Source organism: Anomaloglossus baeobatrachus, chromosome 2 (genome assembly GCF_048569485.1).
Source record: "Anomaloglossus baeobatrachus isolate aAnoBae1 chromosome 2, aAnoBae1.hap1, whole genome shotgun sequence".
NCBI classification, from domain to species: Eukaryota; Metazoa; Chordata; class Amphibia; order Anura; family Aromobatidae; genus Anomaloglossus; species Anomaloglossus baeobatrachus.
In genome coordinates, this window is record NC_134354.1 from 341,519,297 (window position 1) to 341,546,546 (window position 27,250).

The 27,250-nt window shown below is 50.1% G+C and overlaps 1 protein-coding gene across 6 annotated transcripts in view; it reads left to right on the top strand.

The window, feature by feature from the left end:
* The window catches only part of PUM1 (pumilio RNA binding family member 1), a 137,256-nt gene extending 111,009 nt beyond the window's left edge, over positions 1–26,247 (top strand). For all 6 annotated transcript variants that reach the window (XM_075335960.1, XM_075335957.1, XM_075335958.1 and 3 more), the window contains exons 20-22: positions 20,857–20,978; positions 23,649–23,841; positions 24,649–26,247. In XM_075335960.1, the coding sequence (XP_075192075.1) occupies positions 20,857–20,978; positions 23,649–23,841; positions 24,649–24,780 (447 nt within the window). In that variant the 3' untranslated portion in view covers positions 24,781–26,247. The remainder of the gene's footprint in view (positions 1–20,856; positions 20,979–23,648; positions 23,842–24,648) is intronic.
* The last annotated feature ends 1,003 nt before the right edge of the window (positions 26,248–27,250 follow it).

The following is a 27,250-nucleotide window of genomic DNA, read 5'->3' on the forward strand; positions in this document are numbered from 1 at the left end:
TCTGAATTCTGCGGCCCTCAACCTGACTGTGTGGCCATTGAGTCCTGGACCATAGCGTCTTCAGGGTTATCTCAAGACGTCATTGCCACTATGAGACAGGCTAGGAAACCAACGTCCGCCAAGATCTTTCACAGGACGTGAAAAATTTTTTCTGTCATGGTGCTCTGCTCAGGGTTTTTCTCCCTGGCCATTTGCATTACCTACTTTTCTGTCCTTCCTTCAATCTGGACTGGAAAAGGGTTTGTCGCTCGGCTCCCTTAAGGGACAAGTCTCAGCGCCCTCTGTGTTTTTCCAGAAGCGCCTAGCCAGACTTCCACAGGTACGCACGTTCCTGCAGGGGGTTTGTCACATCGTTCCACCTTACAAGCGGCCGTTAGAACCCTGGGATCTAAACAGGGTTCTGATGGTTCTTCAGAAACCACCATTCGAGCCAATGAGAGATATTTCCCTCTCACGACTTTCGCAGAAAGTGGTTTTTCTTGTAGCAGTCACTTCTCTTCGGAGAGTGTCTGAGCTAGCAGCATTGTCGTGCAAAGCCCCTTTCCTGGTGTTCACCAGGACAAGGTGGTTCTACGTCCGGTTCCGGATTTTCTCCCTAAGGTGGTATCCTCCTTTCATCTCAATCAGGATATTTCCTCACCTTCTTTTTATCCTCATCCAGTTCACCAATGTGAAAAGGATTGGCACTTGTTAGATTTGGTGAGAGCACTCAGATTCTACATTTCTCGTACGGCGCCCCTGCGCCGCTCGGATGCACTCTTTGTCCTTGTCGCTGGCCAGCGTAAAGGGTCACAGGCTTCCAAATCAACCCTGGCTCGGTGGATCAAGGAGCCAATTATCGAAGCTTACCGTTCGGCTGGGCTTCCGGTTCCCTCAGGGCTGAAGGCCCATTCTACCAGAGCCGTGGGCGCGTCCTGGGCTTTGAGGCACCAGGCTACGGCTCAGCAGGTGTGTCAGGCGGCTACCTGGTCGAGCCTGCACACTTTCACGAAACACTATCAGGTGCATACCTATGCTTCGGCGGATGCCAGCCTAGGTAGACGAGTCCTTCAGGCGGCGGTTGCCCACCTGTAGGAAAGGGCCATTTTACGGCTCTCTTACGAGGTATTAATTTACCCACCCAGGGACTGCTTTTGGACGTCCCAATTGTCTGGGTCTCCCAATAGAGCGACAAAGAAGAAGGGAATTTTGTTTACTTACCGTAAATTCCTTTTCTTCTAGCTCTAATTGGGAGACCCAGCACCCGCCCTGTTTTTTTGTGTACACATGTTGTTCATGTTGAATGGTTTCAGTTCTCCGATATTCCTTCGGATTGAAGTTACTTTAAACCAGTTTATAATTCTTTTTCCTCCTTCTTGCTTTTGCACCAAAACTGAGGAGCCCGTGGGAGCACGGGGGGTGTATAGGCAGAAGGGGAGGGGCTTAACACTTTTGAGTGTAATACTTTGTGCGGCCTCCGGAGGCAGAAGCTATACACCCAATTGTCTGGGTCTCCCAATTAGAGCTAGAAGAAAAGGAATTTACGGTAAGTAAACAAAATTCCCTTCTTTCACTTGCAGCTTATCATTGGTGCAGTGAACGAGGGCTAAGGGTAGTAGGTTTTGGGGGTCTATAATGCTGTGGTTATGCCTGTGGTGGGATTTTCGTAGGTCAGCAACACAGAGGGATACCTTTGGTGGGATTTACAATGTAAGGAGATGCCTTGGGTGGGTTTTGGGGAGGGGGGTGGGATTGGATGCCTTTGGAATTTTAAGGGTCTAATGCTCTGGGATTTGTATGTGTGTGCGTGCAATGCTGTAGGGATGTCTGTCATAGGATTTGGGGAGTATACAATGCTGGCAGGACTCTTGTGGTGGGCTTTCTTTGTCGCTCCATTGGGAGACCCAGACAATTGGGTGTATAGGCTATGCCTCCGGAGGCCGCACAAAGTATTACACTAAAAGTGTAAAGCCCCTCCCCTTCTGCCTATACACCCCCCGTGCTCCCACGGGCTCCTCAGTTTTTATGCTTTGTGCGAAGGAGGCAGACATGCACGCACAGCTCCATAGATTGGTCAGCAGCAGCTGCTGACTTTGCCGGATGGAAGAAAAGTGGGCCCATATAGGGCCCCCAGCATGCTCCCTTCTCACCCCACTCTTGTCGGCGGTGTTGTTAAGGTTGAGGTATCCATTGCGGGTACGGAGGCTGGAGCCCACATGCTGTTTTCCTTCCCCATCCCCCTTAGGGCTCTGGGTGAAGTGGGATCCTATCGGTCTCCAGGCACTGAGACCGTGCTTCATCCACAACTCCTGGGAGCCTGCTGGATAGGAGCCGGGTATCGTTCAGGGACATGGCCCTGCTACTTGGAGGTACTCTGTATCCCCGTGGGGACCGAGCACAGCAACACTCCAGCATTGCTGGGTGTGCTAGTGCACCGGGGACCGCGGCGCTGACCGGGTTAAATGTGCCATTACACACTCAGCGTCGCTGAGTGTGTTTTATGTAGGGGGACTACCGCGCTGACCGCCGCCGCCATGTTTAACACTGAGGCGCGGCTGGGACTTGTAGTGCGCCGGGGACTTCCGCGCGGCCGCGCTTTTACGGCGGCCACGCTTATTACTCGAGTCCCCGGCTTTTTGCGGCCTAGTCTTTCTTCCTCCCGCCCACAGCCCTGACAGGCAGGGGAAGGGCGGGATGCTGTACACACGAGCAGCAATGAGGGCTGGAGAATGCTTTGCATACTCCACCCCCCTCACTGTGCACTGTGGGGCACCAGTTCCCGCACTTTCTGGGTCACGCCCACGGCTCCCTCCTCTCCTCAGGACGCCGGCAGCCATTCCTGTCAGCTCCTCGGACGCTGCAGAGGGGGACAAATTCTGGGAGACCCAGGCAGGGATTCTGGTGGCCTCACAACCGCTCTAAGCGGGTGGTAAGCAGCACCTGTGGTGCTAGCCCCATTGTGCAGAGGTGTATTTATATGTTTATGGTATATACTTTACACTGTATAGTGCACAGTTGTTTTCTGGCTATATACTCTATTGTGTTGCTCAGGGAAGACAATAGCATGGCGCCCACAAAAGGCAGGGGTGCCAAAACACAGGCTTACTATGCTGCCTGCGCCGCATGTACGACGCCGCTACCGGCAGGTTCCACTGACCCTCATTGTGTGCACTGCTCGGCCCCTATTGCACTTGCTCAGCCGGAGCCTCTGCTAAGAGGGGCCCAGGGGGAGCCACCTGCTGACACTCTCCAGGTGACAGGGACGGAGTTTGCAGTCTTTACAGATAAACTCTCTGAAACTATGGCTAAGATACTAGAAGCCTTGCAGTCCAGACCGGTATCTCAGCACAGGGACTCTGTTGAGTCATTGTTCCCTGGCCCCCCTCAGTTGGACCAACAATGTCACCCCGGGGTATCTCATAGATCCCAGGCTGGGGGCTCTGACACGGACCCCAGCCCCAGACCGATTAAGCGAGCTCGCTTGGAAATTCCCTCGACATCATCATGTTGTTCAGGGTCTCAGCGAGGGGAATCTCTAGTTGATGACGCGGAGGTAGCTGATCAGGATTCTGATCCTGAGGCCGCTCTCAATCTTGATACTCCGGACGGGGACGCCATAGTGAATGATCTTATTGCGTCCATCAATCGAATGTTGGATATTTCTCCCTCAGCTCCTCCGGTGGAGGAGTCAGCTTCTCAGCAGGAGAAATTCCGTTTCAGGTTTCCCAAGCGTACACCGAGTATGTTTCTGGACCACTCTGATTTCAGAGAGGCAGTCCAGAATCACCATGATTGTCCAGATAAGCGTTTTTCTAAGCGCCTTAAGGATACACGTTATCCCTTTCCCCCTGACGTGGTCAAAGGTTGGACTCGGTGTCCCAAGGTGGATCCTCCAATCTCCAGACTGGTGGCTAGATCCATACTTGCAGTTGAAGATGGGGCTTCACTCAAAGATGCCACTGACAGGCAGATGGAGCTCTGGTTGAAATCCATCTATGAAGCTATCGGCGCTTCTTTTGCCCAAGCATTCGCAGCCGTATGGGCGCTACAAGCTATATCAGCAGGTCCAGCGCAAATTGACGCAGCCACACGCACTTCCGCGCCGCAGGTGGCGTCCATAACCGCTCAGACGTCAGCAATGGCGTCTTACGCTATTAATGCTGTCCTGGACTCTGCGAGCCGTACAGCGGTTGCATCCGCCAATTCGGTGGTACTCCGCAGGGCCTTGTGGCTACGGGAATGGAAGGCAGATTCTGCTTCCAAAAAGCGCTTAACTAGTTTGCCAATTTCTGGCGACCGATTGTTTGGCGAGCGTTTGGATGAAATCATCAAACAATCCAAGGGAAAGGATACATCCTTACCCCAGCCCAAACCGAACATACCCCAACAGAGGAGGGGGCAGTCGAGGTTTCGGTCCTTTCGGGGCGCGGGCAGGTCCCAATTCTCCTCGTCCAAAAGGCCTCAGAAAGATCAAAGGAACTCTGATTCATGGCGGTCTAAGTCACGTCCAAAAAAGACCACAGGAGGTGCCGCTACCAAAGCGGCTTCCTCATGACTTTCGGCCTCCGCAAGCTGCATCCTCGGTCGGTGGCAGGCTCTCCCGCTTTTGCGACACCTGGCTGCCACGGGTAAAAGACCGCTGGGTGAGAGACATTCTGTCTCACGGTTACAGGATAGAGTTCAGCTCTCGTCCCCCGACTCGATTCTTCAGGTCATCCCCACCTCCCGAGCGAGCCGAGGCTCTTCTGCAGGCGCTGGGCACTCTGAAGGCAGAAGGAGTGGTGGTCCCTGTTTCTCTTCAGCAACAGGGTCACGGTTTTTATTCCAACCTGTTTGTGGTCCCAAAGAAGGACGGGTCTTTCCGTCCTGTCCTGGACCTGAAACTGCTCAACAAACACGTAAAGACCAGGCGGTTCCGGATGGAATCCCTCCGCTCCGTCATCGCCTCAATGTCCCAGGGAGATTTCCTTGCATCGATCGATATCAAAGATGCTTATCTCCACGTACCGATTGCTCCAGAGCACCAGCGCTTCTTGCGCTTCGCCATAGGAGACGAACACCTGCAGTTCGTGGCACTGCCATTCGGCCTGGCAACAGCCCCACGGGTTTTCACCAAGGTTATGGCTACTGTAGTAGCGGTCCTCCACTCTCAGGGTCACTCGGTGATCCCTTACTTGGACGATCTCCTGATCAAGGCACCCTCTCAAGAGGCATGCCAACACAGCCTCGACGCTACTCTGGAGACTCTCCAGAGTTTCGGGTGGATCATCAATTTTCCAAAGTCAAATCTGACACCGGCCCAATCGCTGACATATCTTGGCATGGAGTTTCATACCCTCTCAGCGATAGTGAAGCTTCCGCTGATCAAGCAGCGGTCGCTACAGAAGGGGGTACAATCTCTCCTTCAAGGTCAGGCACACCCCTTGAGGCGCCTCATGCACTTCCTGGGGAAGATGGTGGCAGCAATGGAGGCAGTCCCTTTCGCGCAGTTTCACCTGCGTCCTCTTCAATGGGACATCCTTCGCAAATGGGACAGGAAGCCGACGTCCCTCGACAGGAACGTCTCCCTCTCTCAGGCGACAAAAGCTTCCCTTCGATGGTGGCTTCTTCCCACTTCATTATCGAAGGGGAAATCCTTCCTACCCCCATCCTGGGAGGTGGTCACAACGGACGCGAGTCTGTCAGGGTGGGGAGCGGTTTTTCTCCACCACAGGGCTCAGGGTACGTGGACCCGGCAAGAGTCCTCACTTCAGATCAATGTTCTGGAAATACGGGCAGTGTACCTTGCCCTGAAAGCGTTCCAGCAGTGGCTGGAAGGCAAGCAGATCCGAATTCAGTCGGACAATTCCACAGCGGTGGCATACATCAACCACCAAGGCGGCACACGCAGTCGGCAAGCCTTCCAGGAAGTCCGGCGGATCTTGATGTGGGTTGAAGCCACGGCCTCCACCATCTCTGCAGTTCACATCCCGGGCGTGGAAAACTGGGAAGCAGATTATCTCAGTCGCCAGGGCATGGACGCAGGGGAATGGTCCCTTCACCCGGACTGGAAAAGGGTTTGTCGCTGGGGGGTGCCGGACGTCGACCTCATGGCGTCCCGGCACAACAACAAGGTACCGACGTTCATGGCACGGTCTCAAGATCCCAGAGCTATGGCGGCAGACGCCTTAGTTCAGGATTGGTCGCAGTTTCAGCTCCCTTATGTGTTTCCTCCGCTGGCACTGTTGCCCAGAGTGTTACGCAAGATCAGGGCCGACTGCCGCCGCGTCATCCTCGTCGCTCCAGACTGGCCGAGGAGGTCGTGGTACCCGGATCTGTGGCATCTCACGGTCGGCCAACCGTGGGCACTACCAGACCGACCAGACTTGCTGTCTCAAGGGCCGTTTTTCCATCTGAATTCTGCGGCCCTCAACCTGACTGTGTGGCCATTGAGTCCTGGATCCTAGCGTCTTCAGGATTATCTCAAGAGGTCATTGCCACTATGAGACAAGCTAGGAAACCAACGTCCGCCAAGATCTACCACAGGACGTGGAAAATTTTCCTGTCGTGGTGCTCTGCTCAGGGTTTTTCTCCCTGGCCTTTTGCCTTGCCCACTTTTCTGTCCTTCCTTCAATCTGGACTGGAAAAGGGTTTGTCGCTCGGCTCCCTTAAGGGACAAGTCTCAGCGCTCTCTGTGTTTTTCCAGAAGCGCCTAGCCAGACTTCCACAGGTACGCACGTTCCTGCAGGGGGTTTGTCACATCGTTCCTCCTTACAAGCGGCCGTTAGAACCCTGGGATCTGAACAGGGTGCTGATGGTTCTGCAGAAACCACCATTCGAGCCAATGAGGGATATTTCTCTCTCACGCCTTTCGCAGAAAGTGGTTTTCCTAGTAGCAGTCACTTCTCTTCGCACCAGGCTACGGCTCAGCAGGTGTGTCAGGCGGCTACCTGGTCGAGCCTGCACACTTTCACGAAACACTATCAGGTGCATACCTATGCTTCGGCGGATGCCAGCCTAGGTAGACGAGTCCTTCAGGCGGCGGTTGCCCACCTGTAGGAAGGGGCCGTTTTACGGCTCTATTACGAGGTATTATTTTACCCACCCAGGGACTGCTTTTGGACGTCCCAATTGTATGGGTCTCCCAATGGAGCGACAAAGAAGGGAATTTTGTTTACTTACCGTAAATTCCTTTTCTTCTAGCTCCAATTGGGAGACCCAGCACCCGCCCCTGTTTTTTTGTGTACACATGTTGTTCATGTTGAATGGTTTCAGTTCTCCGATAGTTCTTCGGATTGAATTTACTTTAAACCAGTTTATAATTTTTTTCCTCCTTCTTGCTTTTGCACCAAAACTGAGGAGCCCGTGGGGGCACGGGGGGTGTATAGGCAGAAGGGGAGGGGCTTTACACTTTTAGTGTAATACTTTGTGCGGCCTCCGGAGGCATAGCCTATACACCCAATTGTCTGGGTCTCCCAATTGGAGCTAGAAGAAAAGGAATTTACAGTAAGTAAACAAAATTCCCTTCTTTGTGGGTCTATAATGCTGTGGGTCTATAATACTGTGGGACGTTGGTGGTCTATAATCCTCTGGGGGTGGCTGTGATGAGTTTGGGGGTGTGCAATGCTGAAAAGATGCCTTTGGTGGTATTTTTGGGGAGTGCATGATGCTGGGTGGGTGGAGGGGTTGAAGGATGACTGTGGTGGGACCTGGCTGGGGGTCTGTAATCCTGGGAGTTTTGGGGAGTGCTATGCTGGGGAGATGCCTGTGTGGCATTTGGGTATGGCGTGGTTACAATGCTGTGGGGATACCTACATTTGGGTGTGTGCACGCAATGCTGTAGGGATGTCTGTTGTGGGATTTGGGAATGTAATGCTGATAATACTCTTGTGGCAGAGTTTTGTGGCTCTATTATTCTGTGGGTATACCTGCAGTGGGATTTTGGGTGTGTATGATGCTTTAGGGATGTGTGTGGTGAGAGTTTGAGGGTGTGTGATGTTTGAAGGATGCCTTTGGTGGGATTTTTTGGGAGTGCTTGATGGAGGGGGGGAGGGGGTGTTTGGGGGATGCCTGTGGTGGGATCTTCCTGTGGTGGGTTCTGGGGGTCTATAACGCTGGGAGAGTTCCTGTTGTGGGAGTTTAGGGGTGTGTTGTGTTGGGTGTGGCATCTATATCAGTGGTGGGTGCTGAGTGTGTGTAATGCTTGGGGAGGGGGGGGGCTGGGGAGCTTGTGGTGTGTGTGGGGTTTTTTTTTTTCTTTTAAGGTGGGGGATTCTTTTGGTTGCAGCTTAGAGGGTGAACAATGCTGGGTGGTTGCCTGTTGTAGGATTTTAAGGGAGGGGGAGGGGTGTACAAAGCGCCCCCTAGCCCTACAGCCCAGGGACACGAGCCAGCATCACCGCCAGCTAATAGAAATCTAACGTGTGCGCGCTGCTCATTTTGGCCACGTCAATGCGCTTCAGAAGCGGTATAGACCATTCCCGACTTCATTAAGTGGAAGCTCAGAAGATGTGAGCAGTCTTCTAGACTTCCGGGTATGCGCAATGTGCCTAATATAGCAGAGAAGCCTCCACGCTGCCTCTGAAGCTGAAATGATATGCGTGCATGCACAAGATTTCCAGGAGCTGGCGGTGATGCGGGCTTGTGGAAAGCATGTCATCACAAGGGGTGTGATAATATTGAAAAATGGCCAACTAGTCGGGGGAACTAACACCCCTGCGACTTGCCACAGGCCTAATTAGCATAGGGAAAGCAAGGTTTGTGGTAGTTTTCTTGTTTTTTTTTTTTTTACACACCGTGAATAACGTTTTATACAGGGCTGGTTAGGGAAGGAATTTAAACATAGAGCCATGAATGCTGCTGGGTTGGAGAGCATAGGGGACCCTACATCTCCTTACACTGGCGTGTTACTCTTCACAAAGAAAAACCTTTCAAGTTAGGTACCCTACTCTTATAGGAAATTTCTTTTCCCAAAGCTTACGTTCTTTAATTTTTTTTGCTTAATCTTAATTTGCCAATTTTCTGTGCCAAATTCATCAAAATGGCGCACATGTTCATGAATTTTGCACCAAGTCAAAAATTTTCTGTTTTTGACCATTTTTTGCAGGCCTTTCACTAAACTTTCCTTGTTGAACCAGACTCTCAAAATATTAGCTGCAGAGTGCAATAGAACACCATTGTGGTTTTAGTTTAATTTTTGAACGAGTTTTTTGAATGAGTTAACTATAGTTGAGTCCAAGTAAATGTTATTAGCTACTTTTCACTGGGTGTGTGTAATTCTCCCTGTGAGCTAAGTCCAAGTGGTTAACTCATTGTGGAAATGCCATTATTGATGTCTCCATAACTTAGAGGCGAAATTAAAAATGAAAATTTCTTCATCGTTCCTTATGGGAGACCCAGACCATGGGTGTATAGCTTCTGCCTCCGGAGGACACACAAAGTACTACACTAAAAAGTGTAGCTCCTCCCTCCTAGCATATACACCCCCTGGATAACCAAATATAGCCAGTTCAATGCTTTGTGTTCAGGAGGCACACATCCACACATGCATTCTCATCTAATTTTTGATTTTAAAGAGTTTGAAGAAAAGCGGGTCCAAGTCTGGACTCCCGGCATGTCCCTTCTCACCCCACTGTCTGCGGTGCTGTTAAGGTTGATTTACAAGGCTGGAGCCTTACATGCCGCGCTCCTTCACCATCCCTCGGGCTCTGGCTTGAAGTGGGAGCCAACACGGTTCTCACTGCCTTGCAGGAGACCGGTCTCCATCCGCAGCCCTTTCAGGATCCTGCCGGACGGAGCACTCATCCCTCAGGGACCTGGCCCTGCGTCTCATAAGCTAAGTATTTGAGACGTTATTGGGGGGTCCTTTGTACTTTTATTGTGGGGAGAGTGTGTTATTTAACTTTTCTGTGATTGCCGGCCGGTTCTCTGGTTTTCACTTGAGAACCGCGCCGAGGGTGCCTGCTCGCCGGCCGCATTGAAAAATTTAGGCCCCGGCTTCGCCTGCGGCCTACTTTCGTTTTCAATGCCCCTGCAGGTCAGTCATGCAGAGGGACAGTGCGGCTCCGCCCACCGGCCGTTCGGCATAGGGGAGGACACTCCTCTCTGAGAAGATGTTTCCCTCCCCTGTATATCTCCTTGGCCCTCCGGATCCCGCTCTTTGACTAGGCCCCGCCCCCTATACTCGCTCCGACGCCATTTTCTCAGCGTTCTGCAGACTGGTCGGCGCTGGCTGCAGCATCTCTGCTAATCTGTCTGGGGGTCCCAGCTGTGGGATCCGGAGGGCACACAAACGGGCTGGTAAGCCACAACCTCCGGTTGTGGACTTTTCTTATACACTCTCTGGGGGTCATTCTGGCCCAGAGCCCCCACCTCAGCAGCATGTCTCACACTAGGAGCAAGGCTGCAAGGCTGTACTCCATATGCACTGCATGTAAGCTCGTACTGCCTGAACCGAGCACATATCCACATTGTGATGCCTGCTCTAACATGGTGGTGCCTCAGCCTGGAGTCTCCCCAGTGGTCCCTCCGGCTGCTCCGGCCCCGGTGGCTGAACCCCCGGCTTGGGTAGAATCCTTCTCTAAGTCTATCTCCCAGTCTTTTGTCGACTCCATGGGAGAGTTGTCCCGGACTCTGCTGAGCATACATCAGCCCCCTTCTCAGGGTGCCTCTGCTGCTACGGCTCGCTCTGCAGAGCTCACAGAGGATTTTTCACCTGCTCCCACACCCCGTCCTCCTAAAAGGAGACGCAGGGTCCCCTCGCCTTCCTCGTCACGCGGCTCTGATTCCAGAGCTGACTCGCAGGACGAGGACGATGCCTTTACAGGGGGCTCGGACGCTACCTCCATGTGCCCCATTGATCTGACCGAGGGTGAAGCAGATGTTAGTGATTTGATTGCGTCCATTAATTCTGTACTGGACCTCAATCCGCCAGTATCAGAGGAGCAACCCTCTCTGGCAGAAAAACACCAGTTTACCTTGCCTAAGAGAACAAGGAGTGTGTTCTTTAACCACTCCAGTTTTCAGGCCACTGTGGCCAAGCCCAGGGCCTGTCCTGACAAACGCTTCCCAAAGCGTGGTTCTGATGACCGTTTTCCTTTTCCACCTGAGGTGGTCAAGGAGTGGGCTCACTCTCCAAAGGTAGACCCTCCGGTGTCTAGAATCTCAGCCCAGACAGTTGTATCAGTGGCCGACGGCACCTCACTTAAGGATCCCACTGACCGCCAGGTTGACCTTTTGGCCAAATCTGTATATGAGGCGGCAGGAGCCTCGTTCTCCCCATCTTTTGCAGCAGTGTGGGCTCTCAAGGCCATCTCTGCTTCTCTGGAGGAGATGCATTCCCTCACCAGGGACTCCATGCCTGAAATGGTTGCCTTAACTTCCCAGGCTTCGGCCTTTTCATCCTACGCCATGTCTGCCATGCTGGAGGCTTCTCACCGCACTGCGGTGGCTTCGGCTAATTCCCTCGCTATCCGCAGGATCTTGTGGCTTCGGGAGTGGAAGGCAGACGCTTCTTCAAAGAAGTACCTTGCTGGGCTCCCATTTGCTGGGTCCAGGCTGTTCGGTGAACAATTGGACGAGATTATTAAGGAGGCTACTGGCGGGCAGTACTTCCTTGCCACAGACTAAGGCCAGGAAACCTGTCCAGGGCAGGAACCAGTCGAGGTTTCGTTCCTTTCGTTCCTCCAACTGGTCGTCCTCTAAGCCCTCGGCCTCGTCCACTAACTCAGCCAAGGACCAGAATCCGCGTTCCCAGAAGACCGCTGGAGCTGCTCCCACCAAGGCAGCCTCCTCTTGACTATCTGGCCGCGCCAGAAATGTCCTTGGTCGGTGGCAGGCTCTCCCACTTTGGCGACGTGTGGTTTCAACACGTCTCCGATCAGTGGGTGCGGGATATCATCTCCCACGGCTACAGGATAGAATTCTCTTCCAGCCCGCCAAACAGATTTTTTCTGTCAACTCCCCCCTGCTCCAAGGCCGCCTCCTTCTCACAGGCCGTGGCATCCTTGCAGGCCAATGGAGTAATTGTACCGGTTCCCGTCCGGGAACGGTTCAGAGGTTTCTACTCAAATCTCTTCCTAGTCCCCAAAAAGGACGGTTCCTTCCGGCCCATCCTGGATCTCAAGCTTCTCAACAAGCATGTTCAGGTGCGGCATTTTCGCATGGAGTCTCTGCGATCAGTCATTGCCTCAATGACCCAAGGAGACTTCCTGGCATCCATCGACATCAGAGATGCCTATCTGCATGTGCCAATCGCAGTGTCACACCAGCGTTGGCTACGTTTTGCAATCGGAGAGGAACATTTCCAGTTCGTGGCTCTCCCCTTCGGGTTAGCCACGGCCCCTCGAGTATTCACCAAGGTCATAGCAGCAGTGGTTGCGGTTCTGCACCTCCAGGGGTTGGCAGTGATTCCTTACCTGGACGACCTTCTAGTCAAGGCTTCATCCAGTGCAGACTGTCAGTGGAGTGTCTCGCTCACTCTTGCCACTCTAGCCCAATTCGGGTGGATTGTCAATCTGCCCAAATCCACTCTGACTCCGACCCAGAGTCTCACGTACCTGGGGATGCAGTTCGAGACTCTGCCTGCACTTGTGAAGTTGCCCTTAGTCAAACAGCAGTCTCTCCATCTGGCGGTGCGCTCTCTGCTGAGACCCCGCCGTCATTCCATCAGGCACCTGATGCAGGTGCTGGGTCAGATGGTGGCGTCAATGGAAGCGGTTCCCTTTGCCCAGTTTCATCTTCGTCCTCTGCAGCTGGACATTCTCCGCTGTTGGGACAAGCGGACCTCTTCCTTGCACAGGTTGGTGGCTCTGTCGCCACAGACCAGGGGCTCCCTTCAGTGGTGGCTTCGGCCTCTCTCTCTATCTCAGGGACGCTCTTTCCTGGCCCCGTCCTGGGTGATTCTCACCACGGATGCCAGTCTTTTCCGGCTGGGGAGCAGTATCTCCACCACCGAGCACAGGGCACTTGGACTCCGTCCGAATCAGCCCTCTTGATCAGTGTGCTGGAAATCAGGGCTTCTGCTCCTAGCTCTCGTAGCCTTTCACCACCTGTTGGCGGGCAAGCACATTCGAGTCCAGTCAGACAACGCGACAGCGGTTGCCTACATCAATCATCAGGGCGGGACACGCAGCCGCCTGGCAATGTTGGAGGTTCAACGCATCCTTCAGTGGACGGAGGACTCCAAGTCCACCATATCCGCAGTCCACATCCCAGGCGTGGAAAACTGGGAGGCAGATTATCTCAGCTCCCACGATTCTCAGGCCTTTGCAGCGGACGCGCTGGTTCAAGATTGGTCCCAGTTTCGTCTGTCTTATGTGTTTCCCCCTCTAGCTCTCTTGCCCAGAGTCCTGCGCAAGATCAGAATGGGGGGCTGTCGGGTCATCCTCATTGCTCCAAACTGGCCCAGGCGAGCTTGGTACCCAGACCTGCTCCATCTGTCCGTAGAGGTGCCGTGGCATCTTCCGGACCGTCCAGACCTTCTCTCACAAGGTCCGTTTTTCCGCCAGAATTCTGCGGCTCTCAGATTGACAGGTGTCGGCTCTGTCAGTGTTGTTCCAGCGGCGTATCGCCCGGCTGGCTCAGGTGCGCACCTTCATGCAGGGCGCATCTCACATCATTCCGCCTTACCGGCGGCCTCTGGATCCCTGGGACCTTAATCTGGTCCTCACGGCCTTGCAGAAACCCCCTTTTGAGCCACTTAGGGAGGTTTCTTTGTCTCGTCTTTCACAGAAAGTGGTCTTTCTAGTGGCCATAACTTCCCTCAGGAGAGTCTCCGATTTGGCTGCGCTCTCTTCGGAGTCACCTTTTTTGGTTTTTCATCAAGACAAGGTGGTTCTCCGTCCGACTCCGGACTTTCTTCCTAAGGTGGTCTCTCCTTTCCACCTTAACCAGGATATTTCCCTGCCTTCCTTTTGTCCGGCTCCTGTTCATCGCTTTGAAAAAGCGTTGCATACTCTGGATCTGATGCGGGCGCTCCGGATCTATGTGTCTCGCACCGCTGCTCTTAGGCGGTGCACCTCTCTTTTTGTGCTGACCACTGGTCGGCGTAAGGGCCTCTCGGCTTCTAAGCCGACCCTAGCTCGTTGGATTAGGTCGGCCATCTCCGATGCCTACCAGTTTACTCAAGTGCCTCCCCCGCCGGGGATCAAGGCACACTCGACCAGAGCTGTCGGTGCCTCTTGGGCTTTCAGGCACCAGGCTACGGCTCAGCAGGTCTGTCAGGCTGCCACTTGGTCCAGTCTGCATACCTTTTCGAAGCACTACCAAGTGCATGCTCATGCTTCGGCAGATGCGAGCTTGGGCAGACGCATCCTTCAGGATTTTTTGTTTATTCCCACCCATGGACTGCTTTGAGACGTCCCATGGTCTGGGTCTCCCATAAGGAACGATGAAGAAAAAGAGAATTTTGTTTACTTACCGTAAATTCTTTTTCTTATAGTTCCGACATGGGAGACCCAGCACCCTCCCTGTTGCCTGTTGGCAGTTTTCTTGTTCCGTGTGTTTTCACCGGCTGTTGTTGTAGAGGTTCCGGTTGTTCCGGGTTTTGCTCTCTCTACTTGTGGGTGGATGTCCTCCTTCAGCTTTTGCACTAAACTGGCTATATTTGGTTATCCAGGGGGTGTATATGCTAGGAGGGAGGAGCTACACTTTTTAGTGTAGTACTTTGTGTGTCCTCCGGAGGCAGAAGGTATACACCCATGGTCTGGGTCTCCTATGTCGGAACTATAAGAAAATGAATTTACGGTAAGTAAACAAAATTCTCTTTTTCAACATTTTATTCTGGTTTTGAAGCCACTTTTACATTGTTGTCCAGTTCTACATAAAAAAAATTGCTTCGGAGGACTAAAGAACATACTGTATGTGACAAATTTTGCAACTTTTTCTAAAGTCTCAAATGATTACCGTATTTCTTTATCGTTCCTATGGGAGACCCAGACATTGGTGTATAGCTTCTGCCTCCGGAGGACACACAAAGTACTACACTAAAAAGTGTAGCTCTTCCCTCTGAGCTTATACACCCCCTGGAGAACCAGATCTAGCCAGTTTATCGCTTTGTGTTCAGGAGGCATACATCCACACATGCATGCTCATCTGATTTTTCATTTTTGGTAAGAGTTTGAAGAAAAGCGGGTCCAAGCATGGACCCCCGGCATGTCCCTTCTCACCCCACTGTGTCGGCGGTGCTGTTAAGGTTGATTCCAAGGCTGGAGCCTTACATGCCGCGCTCCTTCACCATCCCTCTGGGCTCTGGCTTGAAGTGGGAGCCAGCACGGTTCTCCATGCTTGGCAGGAGACCGGTCTCCATCCGCAGCCCTTCAGGATCCTGCTGGACCGGAGCACTTGCCCCCAGGGACTTGGAACCCTGCATCTCAGCAAGCTAAGTACCTGAGATGTTTATATATGGGGGTCCCTTGTACTTTATTGTTGGGGAGAGTGTTCTGGGTGTTTTTTGTGACATTTCCGGCGGGTTCTCTGGCTGTCGCCTGAGAACCGCGCCGATGGTGCCTGCGTGCCGGCCGCACCGCTCAAATTTAGGCCCCGGCTTCGCCGGAGGCCTACTTTCGGTTTCACTGCCCTTGCATGTCATTCATGCAGAGGGACAGTGCGGCTCTGCCCAGCGGCCGTTATACACAGGGGAGAGACACTCCTCACTGAGTTCATGTCTCCTCCCCTGTAGGTCTCTATGGCCCTCCAGATCCTGCTCAGAGTGAGTCCCGCCCCCTCTCTTCACTCCTGCGCCATTTTCTCAGCGTTCTTCCCTGCGATCAGCGCTGGCTGCAGCATCCCTGCTGAGGTGCTTGGGAGTCCGGGCTTTGGGATCTGGAGGGCACACAAACCGCTCCAGCGGTCTGGTAAGCCACAACCTCCGGTTGTGGACCTTCTGTATATACTCTGGGGGTCATTCTGGCTGAGCCCCCACTTCAGCAGCATGTATCACACGAGGAGCAAGGCTCCAAAGCTGTATTCAGTATGCACTGCATGTAAGCGCCTACTTCCTGAACCAAGCACCTATTCACATTGTGATGCCTGCTCTAACCTGACGATGCCTCAGCCTGGAATCGCCCCCCCCAGTGGTCTCTCAGGCTGCTCCGGTCCCTGTGGCTGAACCCCCAGCTTGGGTAGAATCCTTTTCTAGGTCTATCTCCCAGTCTTTTGCCGACTCCATGGGACAGCTGTCCAGGACTTTGCTGAACATGCATCAGCCCCCTTCACAGGGTGCCTCTGCTGCTAGGGCTCTCTCAGCGGAGCTCACAGAGGATTCATCATCTGGTCCCAGACCCCGTCCTCCTAAAAGGAGACGTAGGGCTCCCTCTCCTTCCTCGTCCCGCGGCTCTGATTCAGGAGCTGACTCGCAGGACGAGGAGGAAACCTTTACAGGGGGCTCTGAGGCTAACTCCATGTGCCCCATTGATCTGTCCGAAAGTGACTCAGATGTTAGTGATTTGATTGCGTCCATTAATTCTGTACTGACTGGATCTCAATCCGCCAGTATCAGAGGAGCAACCCTCTCTGGCAGAAAAGCACCAGTTTACCTCGCCTAAGAGGACAAAAAGAGTGTGTTCTTTAACCACTCCAGTTTTCAGGCCGCTGTGTCCAAGCCTAGGGCCTGTCCTGACAAACGCTTCCCCAAGCGTGGTTCTGATGACCGGCTTCCATTTCCACCTGAGGTGGTGAAGGAGTGGGCTCATTAACCAAAGGTAGACCCTCCGGTTTCTAGGCTATCAGCCCGGACCGTTGTATAAGTGGCTGATGGCATCTCACTTAAGGATTCCACTGACTGCCAGGTTGACCTGGCCAAATCTGTTTGAGGCGGCAGGGGCCTCGTTCTCCCCAACTTTTGCAGCAGTGTGGGCTCTCAAAGCCATCTCTGCTTCTCTAGAGGAGATGCATTCCCTCACCAGGGAGTCTATGCCCGAAATGGTTGCTTTAACTTCCCAAGCTTCAGCTTTTTCATCCTATGCCATGTCTGCCATGCTGGAGGCTTCTCACCGCTCTGCGGTGGCTTCGGCTAATTCCCTCGCTATCCGCAGGATCCTGTGGCTTCGAGAGTGGAAGGCAGATGCTTCCTCGAAGAAGTTCCTTGCTGGACTCCCTTTTGCTGGGTCCAGGCTGTTCGGTGAACAGCTGGATGAAATTATTAAGGAGGCTACTGGCGGGAAGAGTACTTCCATGCCACAAACTAAAACCAGGAAACCTGTCCAGGGCAGGAACCAGTCGAGGTTTCGTTCCTTTCGTTCCTCCAACTGGTCGTCCTCTAAGCCCTCGGCCTCGTCCACTAACTCAGCCAAGGACCAAAAATCCAGCTGGCGCACAAAAGCGCGTCCACAGAAGACCGCAGGAGCTGCTGCCACTAAGGCAGCCTCCTCTTGACTATCTGTCCGCGCCAGCAACGTCCTTAGTCGGTGGCAGGCTCTCCCACTTTGGCGACGTGTGGTTTCAACACGTTTCCGATCAGTGGGTGCGGGATATCATCTCCCACGGCTACAGGATAGAATTCTCTTCCAGCCCGCCAAACAGATTTTTTCTGTCAACTCCCTCCTGCTCCAAGGCCGCCGCCTTCTCTCAGGCCGTGGCATCCTTGCAGGCCAACGGAGTAATTGTACCGGTTCCCGTCTGGGAACGGTTCAGAGGTTTCTACTCAAATCTCTTCCTAGTTCCCAAAAAGGACGGTTCCTTCCGGCCCATCCTGGATCTCAAGCTTCTCAACAAGCATGTTCAGGTGCGGCATTTTCGCATGGAGTCTCTGCGATCAGTCATTGCCTCAATGACCCAAGGGGATTTCCTGGCATCCATCGACATCAGAGATGCCTATCTGCACGTGCCAATTGCAGTTTCACACCAGCGTTGGCTACGTTTTGCAATCGGAGAGGAACATTTCCAATTCGTGGCTCTCCCCTTTGGGTTAGCCACGGCCCCTCGAGTATTCACCAAGGTCATGGCAGCTGGACATTCTCCGCTGTTGGGACAAGCGGCCTTCCTCCTTGCACAGGCTAGTGGCTCTGTCGCCACAGACCAGGAGCTCTCTTCAGTGGTGGCTTCGGCCCCTCTCTCTGTCTCGGGGGCGCTCCTTCCTGGCCCCGTCCTGGGTGATCCTCACCACGGATGCCAGTCTATCCGGCTGGGGAGCGGTATGTCTCCACCACCGAGCGCAGGGCACTTGGACTCCGTCCGAGTCAGCCCTCTCGATCAATGTGCTGGAAACCAGAGCTGTGCTTCTAGCTCTCCTAGCCTTTCACCACCTGTTGGCGGGCAAGCACATCCGAGTCCAGTCAGACAACGCGACAGCGGTTGCCTACATCAATCACCAAGGCGGGACACGCAGCCGCCTGGCAATGTTGGAGGTTCAACGCATCCTTCAATGGATGGAGGACTCCAAGTCCACCATATCCGCAGTCCACATCCCAGGCGTGGAAAACTGGGAAGCAGATTATCTCAGCCGTCAAACCGTGGACAGTGGCGAGTGGTCCCTGCATCCGGCAGTGTTTCAGTCAATCTGCCGCAAGTGGGGCACTCCGGAAGTGGACCTAATGGCATCCTGTCACAACAACAAGGTTCTGGTTTACGTGGCTCGCTCCCACGATGCTCAGGCCTTTGCAGCGGACGCTCTGGTTCAAGACTGGTCCCAGTTTCGTCTGTCCTACGGGTTTCCCCCTCTAGTTCTCTTGCCCAGAGTTCTGCGCGAGATCAGAATGGAGGGCCGTCGAGTCATCCTCATTGCTCCGGACTGGCCCAGGCGAGCTTGGTACCCAGACCTGCTCCATCTGTCCGTAGAGGTGCCGTGGCATCTTCTGGACCGTCCAGACCTTCTCTCACAAGGTCCGTTTTTCCGCCAGAATTCTGCGGCTCTCAGGTTGACGGCGTGGCTCTTGAGTCCTGGATCTTGACGGCTTCTGGTATCCCCCCTGAAGTCATCTCCACTATGACTCTGGCCCATAAGTCTTCCTCTGCCAAGATCTATCACAGGACTTGGAAGATTTTCCTGTCCTGGTGTCGCTCTTCCGGCCATTCTCCTTGGCCTTTTTCCTTGCCGACTCTTCTGTCTTTTCTACAGTGCGGTCTGCAGCTAGGACTATCCCTCAACTCTCTCAAGGGACAAGTCTCAGCTTTGTCAGTTCTGTTCCAGCGGCGTATCGCCCGGCTGGCTCAGGTCCGCACCTTCATGCAAGGTGCGTCTCACATCATCCCGCCTTACCGGCGGCCCTTGGATCCCTGGGACCTCAATTTGGTTCTCACGGTTTTGCAGAAACCCCCCTTAGAGCGTCTTAAAGAGGTTTCTTTGTTTCGTCTTTCACAGAAGGTGGTCTTTCTAGTGGCCATAACTTCCCTCAGGAGAGTCTCTGATTTAGCTGCACTCTCTTCGGAGTCACCTTTTTTGGTTTTTCATCAAGACAAGGTGGTTCTCCGTCCGACTCCGGACTTTCTCCCTAAGGTGGTTTCTCCTTTCCACCTTAACCAGGACATTACCCTACCTTCCTTTTATGTCCGGCTCCTGTTCATCGCTTTGAAAAAGCGTTGCATACTCTGGATCTGGTGCGGGCGCTCCGGATCTATGTATCTCGCACTGCTGCTCTTAGGCGGTGCACCTCTCTTTTTGTGCTAACCACAGGTCGGCGTAAGGGCCTCTCTGCTTCTAAGCCGACCTTAGCCCGTTGGATTAGGTCAACCATTTCGGATGCCTACCAGTGTACTCAGGTGCTTCTCCCGCCGGGGATCAAGGCACACTCGACCAGAGCTGTCGGTGCCTCTTGGGCTTTCAGGCACCAGGCTACGGCTCAGCAAGTCTGTCAGGCTGCCACTTGGACTAGCCTGCATACCTTTTCAAAGCACTACCAAGTGCATGCTCATGCTTCGGCAGATGCGAGCTTGGGCAGACGCATCCTTGTGAAGTTAGGCTCCGCCTACTTCTCAGTTTTTCTGTTTATTCCCACCCAGGGACAGCTTTGGAACGTCCCATGGTCTGGGGTCTCCCAAAGGAACGATAAAGAAAAAGAGAATTTTGTTACTTACCGTAAATTCTTTTTCTTATAGTTCCGTATTGGGAGACCCAGCTCCCTCCCTGTTGCCTGTTGGCAATTTTCTTGTTCCGTGTGTTATCACCGGCTGTTGTCGTGGACAGAGTCTCCGGTTGTTCCGGTTCTTACTCGGTTCTACTTGTGGGTGGCTATTCTTCATGTTTTGCACTAAACTGGCTAGGACTGGCTACCAGGGGGTGTATAAGCTCAGAGGGAGGAGCTACACTTTTAAGTGTAGTACTTTGTGTGTCCTCCGGAGGCAGAAGCTAAACACCCATGGTCTGGGCCTCCCAATACGGAACTATAAGAAAAAGAATTTATGGTAAGTAACAAAATTCTCTTTTTTTTTTCTCTCTCATTCCGTTTTCAAGATAAAAATGCTAACTCTGTTGTTTTCCACCAGGTGGTGCTATAGGTGGTTTCATTGCATAGCGCATGGCTACTTTATTATACCTAGACACCACTTCTATGCCTATAGCTGCTGCCGTTCTCAAGTTAATGGCGGTGGACAGGATATGGGTGGACACACTGTATATCTGGGCCTTACGTTTTCTTGTCCAAAAGTAATGGAAATCAAATACAAAAACAAACTGATCTGATGCATGGAATAGTCTTCATTTGGTTAACCCTTGATGGACTATTGTTTTTATCGATTTTTTTTTTTTAAAGGACAGCTTTTTTTCTTTTTGTCTGTATTTGAACCCAGGATTCTGTGGCAAGTGATGACTGCATAAACCATTCATAAATGGCTGGTAATCCCTCCATGACTGTGCTCTTATGTGCCTAATCTCGTTACCTAACCTTTATCCCAGAACGATAGGCACATTTCTTGCACTGCTACTTACATTTCCTTTTGTTTATAATTTTTCATGTTCTTTTGCAGGATCAGTATGGAAACTATGTAATCCAGCATGTGTTAGAACATGGTCGGCCTGAAGACAAGAGTAAGATTGTTGCAGAGATTCGGGGCAATGTCCTGGTTTTGAGTCAGCACAAGTTCGCTAGGTGTGTTTTTACCTTAGATTATGATGTTCCAAATGTCTTATTGACACTATTTCAAGCTTTATCCTCTTTAAAGCGGACCTGTCCGCAGAATTTTGGATCGTAAAGCAAAAACATGACCATAACAACAAAGTAAAGGAGATGAAGTTGATGTTATATATAATTTTTTTTAGAATCCATGTTTTTGTTCTTTAGTAGTCACCCGTTGAAGTTTCATGCTAATAAAGAGCAAGCGCAGTGGTTCTGGACATTGCACTTGGTCGTCTCCTGTTAATCTGGGAATTCGCCAACCCATCGGCCTACTTCTGGTCTTTAACAGGTCACTGTTTTTTGTAGAGTTCTAATTGAGCTACAAAATTGAACTGCATATGTGCCACCCCAAGTAACAATGGGTGGTTTCTGAATATCGAGGACACATATTTTTATATATATTTTTATATATATATATACATATATATATATATATATATATATATATATATATATATATATATATATATATATATATATATATATATATATATATATATATTACACATACACACACACAATATTATAAAGCTGAGTGTGTGTGTGTGTCAGCTAAAGGAATCCGCACCGTCACATTTACAATCACGAAATTTTGCACAGACGCCTCATGTGACTCAGGGAACGTTATAGACTATGTTTTGACGGGAAAATTTAACCCTGCGGTTTACAGTTACTCTCCAAAATTGTGCCTCCATTAAACTGAATGGAGGTGGAAGATGCAGGCTATTAATAGCAACTGTCAGTGGTTGCTATAGGAACAAAATAAACTGTTAGTATAAGAAGCTTATGTGTGAGGTAATAAGATGTCGGTGGTGAGACAGAGACCGAAAAAGACAGACGGAGACAGACGGGGAAAGAGACACAGGCCGAGACAGACGGGGAAAGAGACACAGGCCGAGACAGACGGGGAAAGAGACACAGGCCGAGACAGACTGGGAAAGAGACACAGGCCGAGACAGACGGGGAAAGAGACACAGGCCGAGACAGACGGGGAAAGAGACACAGGCCGAGACAGACGGGGAAAGAGACACAGGCCGAGACAGACGGGGAAAGAGACACAGGCCGAGACAGACGGGGAAAGAGACACAGGCCGAGACAGACGGGGAAAGAGACACAGGCCGAGACAGACGGGGAAAGAGACACAGGCCGAGACAGACGGGGAAAGAGACACAGGCCGAGACAGACGGGGAAAGAGACACAGGCCGAGACAGACGGGGAAAGAGACACAGGCCGGGACAGACGGGGAAAGAGACACAGGCCGGGACAGACGGGGAAAGAGACACAGGCCGGGACAGACGGGGAAAGAGACACAGGCCGGGACAGACGGGGAAAGAGACACAGGCCGGGACAGACGGGGAAAGAGACACAGGCCGGGACAGACGGGGAAAGAGACACAGGCCGGGACAGACGGGGAAAGAGACACAGGCCGGGACAGACGGGGAAAGAGACACAGGCCGGGACAGACGGGGAAAGAGACACAGGCCGGGACAGACGGGGAAAGAGACACAGGCCGGGACAGACGGGGAAAGAGACACAGGCCGGGACAGACGGGGAAAGAGACACAGGCCGGGACAGACGGGGAAAGAGACACAGGCCGGGACAGACGGGGAAAGAGACACAGGCCGAGACAGACGGGGAAAGAGACACAGGCCGAGACAGACGGGGAAAGAGACACAGGCCGAGACAGACGGGGAAAGAGACACAGGCCGAGACAGACGGGGAAAGAGACACAGGCCGAGACAGACGGGGAAAGAGACACAGGCCGAGACAGACGGGGAAAGAGACACAGGCCGAGACAGACGGGGAAAGAGACACAGGCCGAGACAGACGGGGAAAGAGACACAGGCCGAGACAGACGGGGAAAGAGACACACTATATGGAGAGAAGGTGTGCACACCAGTGACTATGTAAGGGCAATATATGAAAAGCAGAAACTGCTGTGTGAATACTGACATGAAAAATCCAATAGCTATATGTAAGAATGAAAATATGAAAATGGAATCTGCATTACTGCCATGAACATATGAATAAAGAGAAATTTAGCTATTGATTTGATCAATGCAACAGAGCCCCAGCACTACGCCAAAGTATTTCTCTACGTTGGGGTCCCTAGCTAGTGTGTCCTCTCATGCAGTTAAAAAACTTACCGTGAAACCCAGGCTATATATGCGCATTGATCAAGTCAATAGCTCAGAAGAACTATACTACATTTCTAATTAGAGGTATTTGTTAATGATAATAGTAAATTATTTTTTTATTATTACTATTACACCTACTACATATTGGGACAGAATCTTGGAGATGGGAATACCACTTTACTTTCTGTTGGAGAACACCAATTATATCAGAATCTGTTGGCTGTCTAACAAATGTGTCCTGTCCAATATTGTTGGTAATGATATAATTTGAGGTTTTTCTAATGCTTGAAACCTTTTTGGTAGGTGCACCTACTTCTTTATAGGTCATCAAAGTATTGTCTTTAAAACTACAGTAAACTGATGTGTGGGATCCTGAAGGGGCACTGATGTTATCAGCAGCTAGATATTCCTAAATGGTCTGTTGTATATGAAGTTTATATAGACCCTTTGTCATTGTTCCTAGGGAACAGAAACACTTATTTTTTTTTTCTTCTTTTGATCACAGTAATGTGGTGGAGAAGTGTGTGACTCATGCCTCTCGCACCGAGCGGGCAATGCTAATTGATGAAGTTTGTTCAATGAATGATGGGCCTCACAGTGCCTTATATACCATGATGAAGGATCAGTATGCCAACTATGTGGTGCAAAAAATGATTGATGTGGCAGAGCCGGCACAGCGTAAAATTGTCATGCACAAGGTAAATGTAAGAGACCTGCAAGTTATCTTTTGGCAGTCATTGTCAGTGTGGGCACTGCCAGTGAATGGCATGCACACTATCCAATGTCTGGGTGTGGCATGGTTATCACCATTTAACCCAATCACCAGACACATACAACATAAAAGGTGATATAGTTACTACCATCAGACATAAAAACACTAGAATTGGCCGTGAATATCTAGAAAAACACTAATCGTGTTTATAAAGCGTTCAAGTTGTTAAATTGAAAGCATTTATGTATGGGAATAATGTCACAAAAATGTAGATGTACACATTTAAATAACGACATGCACCTACATGGAATGTCCTAAAGCAAATAAATGAACACCCTTCAAACGACACTAAAGCTGCAGGTTTAATTTAACCATTTTTACATTGGATTACATTATTTATTAATATTTGGATATTCATTAATAGCTAATATGTGAATTTGCCTGAAGTTGTATGTGATATTAGTTTTATGTGGTTATATTAAATGTACGTGGATTTATAAAATTACTTTTTTCCAAAGTATTTAATGAAACTTTTGTTCTATGTAGTGTTTTGAAGACGTGCCTAGGATTTACTTATTTTTTTATCTATTGTATTAAATTTGAGCTTTTTTTTTTTTTTTACTATGGAGCAGTGTTCCCCCACCAGCAGGGCATGTTTTCAGGATCTGCAATACTAAGAAATCCTGAGAACATGCGCTGTTGGAGGCTCTCGAGGACTGAAGTTGGGAGAACACTGCTTTGGAGCATAGATGCATGACCCATACTAAAACTTAAAAATATTCTTCTTTCTTAGATTCGACCACACATTGCCACCCTTCGTAAATATACATACGGCAAACACATTCTTGCTAAGCTGGAGAAGTACTACATGAAGAATGGTATGGATCTGGGGCCGATGTGTGGTCCCTCCAATGGCATCATCTAGAGATCTTCCTGAACCCACTGTATCCCCCCTATTTCTGCCCACCGCGTGGGAGAATCAGGGTGTAGCTCTTTCAACAAACCTTTGTAAATGTCTTTAATTTTATTACACCTGACACATTAATTATTATTTTAAAGATCAACTTAACCCTTCCCACTGTATTTCTGTATAGAATCACTTGTACATATCTTGTACATGTCCCCGTCCCTTTCTGAATGCACATTTTTCCATTTTGTGCTTCAGAGCCCGTGTGAATAAATTTGCTCTTTATAAGTCCAAAAGGATACTGAAACTTTTTAAGCCAAAACACATTTCCCCCCCCTTTGCCTTTATTTTAAAACATGCTTTGTTTAAGCCAGAGTTTTCCATATCTATCCATGTCATAAACTATTATGTAAATTTATATCTAAATTTACATATAAATTTTTCTTTTTTCCAAGTTAGTTCTGTTTTATCGTGCAAATATTGGGATCGAGGCAGATGACCTGCCATTTTTACGACTGTATTTTGATTTCAAGAGATTTACTTTAGCATGTCCACCTTAATTCTAAGCCCCTATACCCTTTTTTCGCTTTGTATAAATATGTAGTGTATACTTGATATAGATATTTGCATATATATAAAACTTTGTAGTATTTTTCTTTTAATTTTTTTGATGTTTAAATACAGATGTATCCTGCAGTTAGTGGACATAAACCCTTTTGACTGTAAAATTGTACATTTGTAAAACCTCAGTAATGTAAATGTGAGTTTGAAAATCGACATAACCCCCCTTCCTTTTTGGTAAGAGAAAAGAAAAGATGAAAAAAAAGGAAAAAAAAACTTTAGGCCAAACTGTGCATTTTCAGAATTCTTCTACAGATATATTGGTCGTGATGTTGTAAATTGTAAATTGTAATTTCAGCCAGGCAAGACAAAACCGCATCTCCCCCCTTTCCCTTTTTTTAGTTGATGTTTGATATATCATTTTACTTCCACAATGAATTGGGATACGCGTTAAATTTGCTCTAAATTAGTGCATAACACTTGTAAAATCAGCCAACTGCAAGTTTAATCTGAACTGAAGACCCCATTGAAATCTTGTTAGTCATTCTTTACTGTACAGACTCTAATGTTTTGTTTTGCATTTTGTCTCACTTGTAAGTTGCTGTAACATATTGTCCACTTAATTCTTTCTTGTTTGAATATACAAATGTAATAGTTAAACGGTGTATATTTACAACAGACATTAAATCCCCTTCTTTTGTGTATATTACAATTGAATTTTCCAAGCACACTTGTTTAACTGTATGTGTATAATTAAGAATCCCCTTTTCAATTGCCAGAAGGAGCAGTAGGAGGGCAATGGAGAAGGGGCATTATTGGCCCTGTGGATGCTTCTGATTTAGCAATTATTTTTTGTACTTTGTGTAGAATGTCTATAAACGATGTGTGATCTTTATTTTGAAAATTACAGAACTTTGGAATCTCTGTGTGGTCTGTTTTTCTGCATCTACTATGTTCTCATTCCTTCATACACAATCTTTAGGAAACAGTGTTGGCACAATGCTAAATAAAATGAAAACAAAAAAGTAGTTAAAAAAAAAACCAAGGGAAACTTCTTACCAGCTGATGACTATAGATTTCTGATGTATTGACTCCAATGATAAGGATGGCCATTCTTATGCAATTTTATTCCTATAAGGCCCGTTTCACACGTCAGTGAAAAACACTGACGTTCTTCACTGACGTTCTTCACTGACGTTCTTCACTGACGTTCTTCACTGACGTTCTTCACTGACGTTCTTCACTGACGTTCTTCACTGACGTTCTTCACTGACGTGTAAAACACGCACATGTCCCTCCATGTTCCGTGATTCACGGCACACGTGGGCTGTCCATGTGCAATTCGTGATCCGTGATTGCATATGGACATTACTCACTTGCCTTTACTACTGCTGTCCATGGTGCTGAACTCCTCTGCTCTGCAGTGTCTGCCCACCGCTCTCAGCAGCTACTTCCTGGTTGGCTATTCCTGCTCTCATGAATATTCATGAGCCAGGCAGGAGCTGCCGAGAGCGGAGGCTGCAGAGCGAATCGCAGGCAAGGTAAGTTGAAAATATTTAATATGTCCGTGATTTTCTGGTACGTGTTTCACGGATCACACACGGATCACACCATAGTGTGGTCCGTGGGTCATCAGTGATGCCAGAAAAAAAACTGACTTGTCTCCGTGCAGAAACACGGCCACGGCTGTACGCTGCACGGAGACACGTTCAGTGAAAAATCACTGATGTGTGAGCAGACCCATTGATTATGATGGGTCTGCGTATGTCAGCGATTCTGGTACGTATAAAAAAAGCACATACGTACCAGAATCACTGACGTGTGACGGGGGCCTCAAATAGTACATGTGAGCATATTTATGTGGGTATGAAAAGATGTTTTGGAACGCCCTTCAGCTTAGCTAAGATGAAAATACTTTTCCACTCTT